We start from the raw sequence: 12,630 nt of genomic DNA on the forward strand, positions 1-12,630 counted from the left end.
TGCAGAGTGACACAGGCGACGTCCTGCTGGGGATGCCCTTCCTTACCCGCCTCTGGGCCTCTCAGAGCTCGAAGGGCCCCTCTGCCCACACGCTGCCAGCACCCTCTGTCCCTGGCTGGAGGCTCGGGCCTGGGAGCTTCTTGTCTTTCTTAGAAGGTCGGTAACAGCAACCGAGCTCTCTGTCCTCGGGAACAGACACACAGACACACATTTGAGAGAAGCCAACTTACCTACAGAACATGCACACGGGACAGCCTCCGCCCTGTAGGAGAAGCCTTGCCTAGTAACCCCTTGCTCGCTGGCTTGCCTTGCTGCTGGGAAGTAACCAGCCTCGGTAGCGGCGCGCTCACCCGACCCCCCCTCCTCTCTCTCCAGAAAGGACCGCAGCGTCAAGTACCCCGAAGACCTCCCCGTCACCCTCCCCAACCTGCTGAGGTTCGTCCTGCACCACTCAGACCCGGCTCCTGCGCCCCGGGGCCCGGCTCGGCCCCCCACCCCAGAGTGCCTGCGGAGCGAGGCCGCCTTCCAGCAGGGGCACGTGTCGCACCTGGAGAGAGAGATCGGCAAACTGCGTGCCGAGATCAGCGCCCTGCAGCGCGCGCAGGCGCAGGTGGAGGCCCGGCTGTCGAGCGCGCGCAGGGACGAGCACCGCCTGCTGCGGCAGAAGCGGGCCCTGGAGGAGCAGCACGGCCTCCTGCGGCTGCACAGCGAGCAGCTGCGGGCGCTGTACGAGCGCAAGAGCCGCGAGCTCGAGGAGCTGGCCCGGAAGCTGCGGGAGCTGGCCGACGCCTCGGAGGGCCTGCTTGCCGAGAACGCGTGGCTCAAGATCCTGGTGGCCACCCTGGAGCGGCGGCTGGAGGGCGGGGACGGAGCCGAGCCGCCCGCTCCCCCGCGAGAGGCCCGCCCCGGCCACCCCGAGCCTTCTTCGGGGCACCCGCGGCTCCCGGGCGGCCCCCCTCCGCCTTCCAACGTCAGCTCCGCGCTGGCGTCCGAGAGGAGCGATGAGAACAGGACAGGCTGACTTTTAAAATGACATGAAGAAATCAGAGGAGAAAACTGTACATTGGGAATATATTTATGCAAATTTTATTGAAATTTATTGTAAATAAAGATTTTCTCAGTGGTCTAGAAAATCACGTTGAATGTCATTCAGCGTTTATTGAACAGGGATGACATCCCTTCCACTTATTGCACAGACTTGGTAGCTTTGAGACGGAAACAGTAGCACAGTCCATCTGAAGGCTGGTCTGAAAAGCTGGTCCGCACTTCAGTGGCTCAGTGTCCCGAGTTCCCTCCCCGTCCCCTATTGCTGCTTCGGTGAGGACGTGCGGGATGAGAGGCTGGTTGCCTGGCCGGCCGGAAGAACTGAACACCGCAGTCGTGCTATTCAGAAAGAATGCAATCAGAGGTCATAACTAAGCCGCGTGAGCGTGTGGTTCTGGCGTCTACCCTTAAAAAAAAAATAGCTCTTGATAGGAAGTGTGGTGGTTGTCAGCCTCTCCAGGCACTCCCACTGGCCCCGCAGAGCCCTGCCCCGCTGGTGCCCTGCTGTGCCCGTGACCCTGACCCAGCACCCACCGCCCCCTGCAGGGCACTGTCCCTGGCAGCCGGGCGTGGTGGGATCCAGCAACCACCAGGAAACCCAGGGGGAAGGGGAAGTTTCAGAACCAAAACCTCACGGGGAAGACCAGGGTCAGGGTCAGCCCCAGGGGGTCCTCAGCTCCCCACGGAGACAGCCTGGATGTGTGCTGCGGGCAGGCAAGGTAGAAGGCCTGTAAGTTCCGAAATGCCAGGGGAACGTTTCAAACACCCCTACACCTTCTGCGTTTGTTGGGAGGGCCCTTCAGCAGGAAGCCAGCCGTCCCCGATCTTCCATGGGGCATCGTAGAACCTGCTGGCCGCCTCCGGCCCACGGGGGCTCCGAGGGTCTCCTGCCTGACTTCTCAGGCTTGGCCGTCCCCACTTAGGGGCTGACTTTTCTCCTGGGCTTCTCCTGGGCTACGTAAAGCCCAGCTGCCTGGCAGGGGCTCCTCAGTAGCCCCCCCGGGGCATCATAAGCCCACCTTCAGCTCACATTGCTAGAGAGCTACCCTTCTCCCTACCCCCAAGCTGATACACCAAGTCTGATCCCCAGGTTAAGTGCTGCTAAGATGAAGTGTTCCCTAAGCTGCTTCCTTGGGGTTCTAGAAAGTAGATTAGTTCAGCATTCTTTGCAGAGGAGACTTGGTGAGGCCAGAGAAGCCTCAGCCAGCCTGAGCAGGTCAGAGCTGTGAGGGGGTACGGGTGGGGGGAGGCTGGCGAAGCCCGGGCTGGCCCCCAGTTTATTACGAAGGATGCCGACACAAGCTTCGTTTTAATCGTGATAGCTGAGGGTGCGCTCCAGGCGGTGGGATGAACAATTAGCAAGTTCACCGAAGTGGGACGCCTTCGGGATGCAGGCTGTGGGGGTGCCGGCCCTACCAGAGAGCCACGGCGCCTCCTCTTCACAGAAACCCAGTCATGGACCTGACGCTCCCTCTCCCCGCCCCGCGCCCTCCCCAAGGCGCCCACCTCGCTGACAGCTGGCTGTCAGGCAGGTGACCCTTGGCTGCACTCAGGGCTCTCCGAACAGGGTTGGGGGAACTCTCCTAGGTGGCCCACTGGGGAAAGAAGTCCGGGACCCAGCAGGTGGCTGGTACTCCGAGAAGAAAGGAAACAAACGAACATGTGAAAGGGGAAGAAAAAAAAACCCCTCAAAGTCCCCTCCCCCCACCCTCCAGTGCAGAAAATATTAAATACGGCAACAAACAAGAAAACACGATTTCCTTTTTCCTGGGCTGGCTGGGTTTGCGATAAAGGTCGAGGCCACAGGCTCTGGTGTTCTCAGCGAAGCCTGTGCTAAGTGATGGTGGGTGGGGACAGCACAGGCTGGGGGGGGGAGGGGTGTTAACTGCTCCGCCTAAGCCGCCCGGCAGCCCTCCGGACGGGTGCCCTGACTTGTCCTTCACCGGCTCGCAGGCGGCGGCAGTGGCTTCCTTGCAGTAACTCCACTCTCAACGGGAACTGGTATTTAGCGACCGAAGCAGGGGGGTGTGGTTCCTCCACCCATTGCTAGCCAAGCAGAAATCCCCACAGCACCCGCTGCTGAGCCAGGACGCTTGTCCTCAGCCTGCAGGTGCCCGTGGATTAGAGACCCCCGCCCAGTGCACTGTGGGCCCTTCCATGTCCCAGACCCCCACCCCCACCCCCACCCCCCAGAGCCTTGAGTCAGCTTATCGTTGTGCGATAACAGTCGCACGGTCAGTCCCATGTGCTCTACGTGGTATTTTTAAAACTCAGCAAAAAAGGCTTTAAGCACATGCTTCCAGGGCCTATTTACAGTTCACAGGTTGGTGAGTTCACGCGTTACAGTAGTAGCTCCGTCAAAAACAGGCTCAGCTAAACATTCAAGTAACAAAAGCGCTATAGGGTCGTGAGCCCCGGCGAGGTCAGGCCTGCCCACTGCCTGCAATGGGCAGTCCCACCAGGAGGCTGAGGGGGTGCCCAGGGCCGCCGAGTCCTGGCTCAGGACGGCCAGGACCCGGGAGGCCGTGCATGCGGTGACGGGGCCCGGCGAGGCCATGCCAGTAAGCGTCAGCCCTTCCTCTCAGCGGCCGTGGCCGAGGCTTCACCCCACCCCCGCCTCTCCACTGGCTGCACCCAGGCCTGGGGGCCTCTGCATCCCTGCTCAGCCGTGGACTTCCGGGCCGTTGGGGGTCAGCTTGGCCTTCCTCTCCACGCACGGTCCCTTGGCCGAGTACTGCACCAGCAGGAAGGGCTCCTTGGTCTCGCCATCCCCCACGATGCTCTCCTCGTCTTCCGACTGGCTGATGCGCTGCAGCCGCAAGTAGCACCAGCAGCCCAGGATCAGGGCCCCCAGGGCCGCGATGGCAATGAGGATGACAATGACCGTGACCACGCCCGTGGTGGGGCTGTGGTCCATAATAGACATGGTCGGTGCCGGGGGAGACTCCCGCAGGAGGAAGCTCGTAGGGCGGTCGGCTCAGCGAGGCTGGAACTCAGGCTGGACACCAGAGCCCTGGAAGACAAAGCAAGGTGACTCCACTGGGACCCCGATAGCTCCCAGGCTCGGGGCGGGGGCTGGGGGCCCTCCCATGGGGCGGATCTTTAGTCAGGTCTCAGGCCTGCCATCCTGCCTCATCCAAGTGAGAAACTCGCCAGCTGGCGTTCTCTGTTTCTTTGCTCCTGACGTCACCTACCGGCGTCCTCCCCGCCGACGACAGCCTGCGCCCATCTCCCACCCTCCACACCGTCGGTGCTTCCGCTACCAGACGGGCGTCCCCTCGCCCAGCCAAGGAGCTGGAGGGGCAAGGAAGGGGACCCCCGACCTGCAACCCCACTGCCGTGGAAACGAGGGTCTGTTTCAGGTGAATGTTCTGGAAGCCCAGTACCACTAAGTGTTTCTGGAAGCCCAGTACCACTAAGTGTTCAGTAACCACTCAGGGACGGAGAAGAGCCAGTATTTCGTGATGGCCAGACGTGAGGGAACCGACAGCAGGGAAGTGACATCAGTCCCTCTCTCAAACAGGTGGCATGTGTGAGTCCCCCGAGTCTTCCGGAACACTGGGGACAGGGTGCAGCAGAGGGTAGCCTGTGCCCCGCAGGGAGCTGCAGCTGGCCCGGGAAGAGCCCTAAGCAGCCGGGTCCTGGACCGTGGAGGCACTCAGGCAGCCCTGGGGGGGGGGCAGGGAGGGACAGCCCGGACTCTGCCTGCTCCAAGCTCAGCGGCAGGTGCGGGACCCAGGCTGCAAGTGGCTCAGTACACCAGTGCCGGTCACTGCCAATGCGTGAGAGCCACGCCGGGGACCCAGCGGACCGGGTGCCAGGATGCTACAGCGGACGGGGTGGGCGATAGCCAGGGAGGCGAGGTGGAAGCTGAGCTGGGAAGGGGGCTTGGCCCTTGGGGAGGAGCGTTCCTGGCAGGGGAACGGCGTCTTGGAAGGCTCGGAAGCAGGAGCGGACCCCCTGGCCAGGGCAGGAGCCGAGGGCGGCGGGACCACCACCTTCCGGCCGCTGCAGCCTCAGGCAAGCCCCTCCACCTCGCTGAGCCGCAGGTTCGCCCTCTGTTCAGGGGGCTGGTGCCTGGCACGGGCGGCCAGCAACGGGAAGCACAGCAGACAGGAAAACCCAGACTCTCCCGGTGCCAGTGATGGAGCCCATGATGCTGTGAGAGGCTGAAGCTGGAGCGGCTGAAGCTAGCGGGCTCTCCTGGGTCCCCAGACCCTGCACTTTCTAATGTCCTCCTCACCGTAGGCGAAGCACATAACCGTGACTAGCACCCGACCGGTGTGAGGATGGGGCAAACCCGCGCCACCTTCGGCACGAAGTACGGGCCGGCTGCTGGCTTTCTCTGGAAAGATGGACATCGACGCGAGGGGGCAGCACTGGAAGGGGAGGTTCTCCCTCCAGACAGGATGGAACCTGCTGTCCTTGAGCAATCACAGCCTTAATTAGAAATGGTTCTTAACCACGCCAGGGAGACTCCCCGCCCCCCCAAGGCCAGGCTTGCCTGAAGGTCAAAGGCAGCTAAGTCCACATCCCTGGAGTCTGTCCTGGGACCAGGCCCTCGGCGGACGGCCCTGCCACTGTGCCCACGTCTGCGGAGGCGTCCTGGGTGGGGGGGGGAGGGTGTCATCCCTGGAGCCTGCCCCCATCTTCCCTCCTGCAGGGTCAGGCTGCTGCGGTCACTGTCAACAGGCTCCCTGGCCCACCTGTGCGGGTCCACTGTAGCCAATGCCCTGTCGCCCAGAGGAAAAGCCCGAAGTCCTTACGGTGACCTACAGGGCCGACGGGACACGTCCCCACCCGCTGCTTCTCCCCAGCCACAGAGACCCCGCCACCTCGACCTCCAGGCCTTGAGCTAGGCAGGTCCTCTGCTCCCCTCACCCTTGTTCCACGGCTCTCAGCCGGGGCGACTGTGCCTCCCAAGGGACATCTGGCAACGTCTGGAGACATTTTTGCTGTCACAACTGGCATGCTATGGCGTGGACAGAGGCCAAGGATGTGCTAAACATCCCACAGTGCCCCAATACCGGAGATCGCGCCCCCAACGTCAGCAGCGTGGAGGGCGAGAAACCCTGATGTGAACTCCAGCTCAGGGAGCGCCGCCTTCCAGGCTCCGCAGGCCAGGCCGGGGGCGGGGGTGGGGGGGTCCAGGAGGGTCCCCCTGTCCGGCCACCGCACCTGCTCCTCCCTCGCTCCAGGGCGCTCGCTTAGGGGGGCAACCCTGGCTCCCACAGCACGACCACGTGGTCAGCGCCTGCCTCCCCCGCGGGCTGTGTGCTCTAGGAGGGGCCCGCTCACGTCTGTGCTGCCAAGGGCACCGCCTGTCCTGGCCTGTTCCCCGTCCCTGCCGGGGCTGCCGTCAAACGCCACAGCCGCTCTCAGCCTGTCCCCACAGGCCTCCAGACAGGACAGGTGCCCCCACCTCCCCCCTAGACAGCCTGCCAGCTGGATGGGGGGGACCCGTCCCAACCCCCATGCTCTCCTCCCGCCGGGGACAACCCCCACCTGTCTCGTCCCTCCCCCTGGACCCCTTGTGTCCAGGGCCCGACTGCTAGGGTGCCTGCCCTCCCACCCGGGCAGGAAGAAAACGGAAGAAAACGCGGTATCAGAAGGGGAAGTGTGTGTGTGTTTGGGGAGTGGGGGTGGTTTGGGGGCAGGAAGTGGGAAATCAAACAATGGCAGCAAGACCTTGGGCGGTGAGGGGGTGGGGACCCCCGGGGCCGAACCTGCTGGGAGCCTAGAAGGCACCTACAAGTCCAGGGGGAAGCCAAGCGGTCCCTGGACTGATGAGGAAACTGAGGCAGCGGCAGCCCCAGTTCAGAGGGACCCCTGGGGAGGAGTGGTGACCTCAAAACCCTGTCTGCTGTCCCTGCCCCAGGCCAGGAGGACTGGAACGAGGTATGGGGCTCTCACCCCCATGAGCACAGAGCCGGGTGACCAGGCCACGGGCATGCCTGCCCCGTGCTCCCTGGCACCCCCAAATGCGTTTGTTTATTTCTTCACGGGCTCAGCAAGTTTATCCTGAGAACGGCGTTTTTAAGAAATCTCCTCGCGTCATCTGCTGCTCAGAACCGTCCCTGGCATCAGCAGAGAATCAAAAGCCCCTGCCCTTCCCCGCCTTCCCACCTCAAGGTCTCTGAACTCTCTGTTCCTTCTGCCTGGAATGTCCTTCCTGGATTGCCCCTTGCTATTGTGCGGGACTTTCTCTGCAGGTGCCTCTGGAAGACCCCTTCCCCCCTGGCTCCAGACGCCCCACCGCCCCACACCTGCCATCGCCTTGCACAGCTCGGTGTTATTCCTGAGGGCTCTCTGCTGCCTGAAGTTCTCTCGGGTCGGAGAACGTGCCGCCTTGGCAGCCTGAGTCCGTAAGCGGAGAGCACTGTCCATCTTGCCCACGGCTGGTCCCCGGCCCGATTAACGGCACGTGGCAGGTGCTCAGTACATGTCTGCTGAGCGTCCCAAGCCCGGGGACACAGTGATGAGTTAGAGGGGCGCCTGCTCTCGTGGGGATCATGGTCAGCAGCCCCCAACCCCCAAAGCCAGCTCTCCAACCCAAAGGCACTACCGGGACCCTACACGTGGGTCCCCACACCTGTCCCCAGACTCCAGGAAGCTGGCAGCCTGAGTGCAAGGGCAGGGGCGCTGTGTGCAGGTGGATCCCCAGCAGGCCGGAGCCCACGAAGGGGCAGCTGTCTCCACGTGCTGGGGGGCAGGGAGAGGAGAGGGCCGCTGGGAATCAGAGCCCGGAGGAAACTAGCTGGTTTCCCCGGAACTCCCCTTGGTCCGAGCTGGACCCCACCTCTCCTGGACTTCCCTCATGCCCTTCTGGGCCAAGGTAGCCTCTTCGATCAGGAAACGCCTGGCCCTGATCCAGGAAAGCCCAAGGGGTGAGAGAGGGGGGCCATAGCTTGGGCCGCGTCGATGCCCGGGCCGGCGTGTGGGAGACCTGGACCCCCTAGAACAATTATCAAGGAGCTAGCATGCATTCCATACATTTAATCCCTTTAACAAGCCTGCTGCACGCCAGTCCCAATCCCCCTTTACAGATAAGGAAACTGAGGCACAGAATTGGAAAGGATCACCCAAGAGTGAAGAGCCAGAAAGTAGGATGTGACCCCAGAAGTGGAAGCCCAGGAGATCAAAGGAAGGGGTCTTCCAAACGCAGACGGCGTGGGGGAGCAGGAGGGGCGGGCAACAGAACCTACTCCCTTGTCCCCAACCTTAGCAGCGTGTCCTCACCAGCTCCCTCGGTCAGGACAAAGGAAACCCGAGGCCATCTGGATCCCCTGAAAACACACGGGACCAATCCTCCAGCCTCCCACTGCGGACCCCCAGCCCTCCTTCGGCCCGGGTGGCCTGACCCTCGGATGTCAGCCGCAGCTCCGGCAAAAACAGGCTCTAAAGCCCTGCTCGCCAGTCTACTGAGGCCGCCCCCCCACCCGGGCTCCCCACTCCCTGCCCCCTCTGCCCAAGAGCAGGTTGAAAAGGACCGTCCCCACCTCGGCCACCAGCAAGCTGAGGGCAGGTGTCTTCCACTGTCCTGCTGTCCCTCAGAGGCCCAAGGCTTAGGTCTTCCCCAGTGTGGCACTGCCTCTTCATGGGACCGCAAAACGTGGCCTTAACTCCGGTCCACGGGTGGCCTTACACTCAGGCCCGGGGGGGCCACAGCTACCAGCAGAGGGGATCCCCCCCCCCGCTGCCTTCCCCCTCTGCCCTGAGCTGTGAGCTGCTCTGACCTCGTGCTCCTGATGGCCTCAGGCTCTCAGCGTGCAAAATGGACACGAGGCCCTGACCTCAGCAGCCAGGCTGTGGGGGGTGCGCCGTGGCAAGAACTGGGAACACGGAAGGGCCCTGGGGCCACCGGGGTTGCATGTCACCAGGCACGACGCCTTCCTGGTGCCACGGAGGACGGTGAGCCCAAGGACCTGCCTCCCAGGAGGGCACGGGGCCTGGTCCGGGCCTATAACCACAAACAGCCTCTTCCCCAAGTGTTTTTTTAAATTTTTTTAATTTTAATTTTTTAAAATTTATTTCTGAGAGAGAGAGAGCGTGAGCAGGGGAGGGTCAGAGAGAGAGGGAGACACAGAAGCAGGCTCCAAGCTCCGTGCTGTCAGCACAGAGCCCGACGCGGGGCTCAAGCCCACTATCCGTGAGATCACGACCTGAGCCGAAGTCGGACGCTTAACCGACTGAGCCACCCAGGCGCCCCTAGCCTCTTCCGCAAGGACACTTGCCGCCTTCTCGCTTAGCTGGGCGTATCACAAGTGTCACCACGCCCAGCAGGACACCAACTCACCACCCCAACCCTGCAGCCTACCCCTCTGGGACTACCGTGCTTACGTGGGGTCACCCCCTCCCCACTCCCAGGGGCTCACAGCACTGCCCCAGGGGGGGTTCACTCACGCCCCGTGGCAACAAAGCCGTCTATGTGCCAGGCAGGCCAACAAACCAGACTCGGCCCCTTCAGGGGACCCCAGTTCACAAACCAAAAACGTTTCCTGTCTGGTTATTTCTGATCAGGAACGCAGGACGGTAGGAAGGACAGGGCACTGCTGGGCACCGTCAGGACGCGGGTGGAACATCAACTCGGAGCCAGGCCCAAGCTGACGCCTGGACCCAAGGATGCATCCCAGGGGACCCCTGTACTCCAAAACCCAGGACCGAGAGCAGCAGCGATGCCGACGGGAACCTAACCATCCCGGGGCCCAGCCATGCAGCCAGCGTCACCTGAGCCTCTGTCACCCACCCATCCTCCCGAAGAGGAAGCTCGCACCAGAACCCCCTAGGTTCCCCGCGGGCAGAAGAGGAAGCTGGTACAGACTGAGCAGAGGGACTGCCCCAAGGTCAGTCCTGGTCGCGTGTGGCCCAGGCCTGAGGCTCCTGCTCCCACGCTGTGAATCAGCCACTGGTCATTCTCCCAGGGTCCGCCACTCGGCAAAACAACTCTGGCAATAACAGCAGGCGCTGAATAAAAGTCGGCGACGATTACTTTTTGCTAGACCGGCGACGATTACTTTTTGCTAGACCCCCGAGAAGCTGAACACTTCACGCAGATCCTCTCTCCTTTCGGGCTCAGAACAACTCTGGTGTTATCACCATGCTCACTTGGCAGATAATCTGTGGCGCAGAGAAGTACAGTCAATTGCCCAAGGTCACACAGCTCAAAAGTAGCTGCACAGGGATTCAAACCCAGGCAGCCTGCATCTGGAATCCCAGGTTTCAACCCTAACAGGAAAATATTATTCCTGACCCCCCGCCCCCCCAGCAACTCCCCACTCCCCTGCCTCTGGACCAGGTGAACCCTTCTCCCACCGGGGCAGGCTGAGTGGCGAGAGCTCGATGCTGGGGACACAGGGATGACAGGCACCCGGCAGCTACCGCGTGCCTAGCGCGGGCGACGTGCAGGCGCGGTGCCAGGCGAGCTCCACGCACCCTGTCATTTAACCCTGCCAGGCGACGCCGTCTTCCCCCCTCCGCCAAGGAGCTGGGCGAGGCTAGAGGGACGAAGGGGCTCAGCCCACTGGGCGACAGCTGGAGGGGGAGTGATAGCTAGAGAAGCAACTCCAGTCGGCCCGCCTGAGGCGGGGGGGGGGAAAGGGGGGGCACCACGATAGTCATGCCCACGCCGCGCAGTCACTGCCGACGGAACCTGACATCAAACGCTACGGACCGTCCTCAGTTTCCCCACCTGCGAAATGGGCGCCAGACGTCGCCAGGAGCCGCACTCCGCCCCTTAACCCCCCCGGAGTCCTCCAGACCACCCTGGGGGATGCCAAGACGCCCTCCTCCTCCGTTAATTTTAAATATCCCGAGGCGTCCCGAGGAATCCAGAGGCCAGCCTGGGGCGCGGAACTGCGGGCCGCGGTGGCGGGCATGCAATGGGGGTGGGGGAAACACCGGCTCCCGGCAAAGCGGCCGCCGCCCCCAGCCGCCTCCTTTGTCCCGATCTCGCCGCAGCGTAGCGGACAAAGAACCCCAGCCCGCGGGCGCGGGCCCCGGGAACAGACCCTCCCCCCGAAGCCGCGCCCCCGCCCGAGCAGCCCCTCCCCCGCCGCGGAGACCCCCCCCAACCCCCACCCCGGCCTGCGGCCGAGCCGCCCCGCGCGAGCCCCCCGCCCATCCGGGGCCACCCCTTCCCCTCCCGCAAGCCTCCCCCACCCCCGGGCCCGAACGCCCCAGCCGCGCGGCTCCACTCACCATGGCGCCGCCCGCAGCCCGGCCCGATCGCCCCGGCAGCAGCCCCGCGGGCCCGGCTCCGCCCGCCAGCCAGCCCGGTCCGGCCGCCGCGCACCGTCGGGACGCAGGAGCCCCGCTCTGCGGCGGGCGGGGCATCTCCGGCTCCGCCCCGGCAGGGGGCGTGGCCCGCTTGGAGCCGCCAATGGAAGCCGGCGCTGGGACGGCGGGGCGGGGCGGGACGGGGTCACGTGCGCGCGGGGCCGGGGGCGGGGCGGCCCCGGCGGGGCGGGGGCTGCGCGCCGCTGGCGGTCCTGGGGGCTGGAGGCTGGGGGCTGGGGGCTGGGGGCTGGGGGCTGGGGGAGGGCGCGGGGGCAGGGGGCGGGCTCGGCCTCGGCGCGCGCGGGTTGGGCGCCTGGGGTTGTGCGCGACGCCTGCGGCCGCTGTCCCTCCGGCGCCGCGAGGCTGCCCCTGTTCCCGCCCACTCACGGAGGGGGAAACTGAGGCGCGCCGCAGGTAGGAGTGTAGCCTGGGCCGGGGCAGGAGACAGGTGGGACCTTGGAACTGAACCTCCTAGTTTGGGAAAGGAGCAGGTCATTCACTCGTTCGTTCATCACTCATTCGTTCAGCGTTCATGCACGCGTTCGCCCCACGCTACGGAGCCCCCACCGGGTGCCGGGCTCGCCGGTGGCCGCGCGAACAGACACGAACAAGACAAACGACGGCCCTGCCCGCACGGAGCTCTTGTTCAGCTGCGGGCTGAGGCTGCGGGGAATTTGCAACCCCTGGGCCGCTTGCAGTCAAGGAATGTAACGTACTACGCCTGTGGTTAGCCCCCGCCACGTGCCGCGCCCTGTACTAAGCGGTCAACACACTTTTTCGACCCGAACTGGGAAGGAAGAACAAACCCATTTTACAGATGAGGAGCCCGAGGCCCCAAAGTGCTGAAGTACTCTCAGCCCCCTGGTGACAGAGGCGAGATTCGAGGCCTTGTCTGCCTATAAACAGCAAGGTGCCAGTTAGTAATCTCCATTTGCCCCCCTACCCCCAAAAAGGCAGCCCAGCGAGATGACACTCCCTTTGCGGCCAGCTGGGGCCTCCAGGAGGGTGAGAGTGGGTCCTCCACGGCCTTTGGGTCCCTACCCTCCAGGGCTCCCACGGCTTGGAAGGCCGGAAGGGGGACAGGTGGAGCCCCTCATCCTGGGAGCTGGGAGGTTTGTCCGCTGTAACAGTGTTCCCCAGCCTCAAGCAGAGCCCCTGGGAGAAGACGGGAGGACCCAGCTCACAAGGCCTGGTGGCCAGGCCCTCCTTACTCCCCCCACTCCAGCATGGCTGGTCTCTTTCCGCATTCGCATGCACCCAGCTGCCCGCCCCCCTCCCCCCCCCTGCCCCCGCCTTTGCCGTGCTCTGGCA

General features: G+C 64.0%; 2 protein-coding genes across 5 annotated transcripts in view; one reads left to right on the plus strand and one right to left on the minus strand.

Moving 5' to 3' along the window:
- The window catches only part of TXNDC11 (thioredoxin domain containing 11), a 61,004-nt gene extending 59,868 nt beyond the window's left edge, over positions 1 to 1,136 (plus strand). For all 3 annotated transcript variants that reach the window (XM_039233627.1, XM_039233628.1, XM_039233629.1), the window contains one exon: positions 376 to 1,136. In XM_039233627.1, coding sequence (XP_039089558.1) covers positions 376 to 1,021 — 646 coding nt within the window. In that variant the 3' untranslated portion in view covers positions 1,022 to 1,136. The remainder of the gene's footprint in view (positions 1 to 375) is intronic.
- Positions 1,134 to 11,324, minus strand: SNN (stannin). Of its 2 annotated transcripts, XR_005528634.1 has the most exons (3): positions 11,242 to 11,324; positions 2,551 to 4,057; positions 1,134 to 1,383 (listed from the first exon to the last, which is right to left on the minus strand). XR_005528634.1 is itself a non-coding variant. In XM_039233630.1 (2 exons), the coding sequence occupies exon 2, from the start codon at positions 3,968 to 3,970 to the stop codon at positions 3,707 to 3,709; it is 264 nt and encodes an 87-aa protein (XP_039089561.1). In that variant the 5' UTR covers positions 3,971 to 4,057; positions 11,242 to 11,324; the 3' UTR covers positions 1,134 to 3,706. The 2 variants fall into 2 exon arrangements, 1 of the variants encoding a protein (XP_039089561.1); XM_039233630.1 differs by having other exon boundaries at positions 1,134 to 4,057.
- Between the last annotated feature and the right edge of the window lie 1,306 nt (positions 11,325 to 12,630).

This window comes from Hyaena hyaena, unplaced genomic scaffold (assembly GCF_003009895.1).
Source record: "Hyaena hyaena isolate Hyena2069 unplaced genomic scaffold, ASM300989v1 scaffold_76, whole genome shotgun sequence".
Taxonomy (NCBI): Eukaryota; Metazoa; Chordata; class Mammalia; order Carnivora; family Hyaenidae; genus Hyaena; species Hyaena hyaena.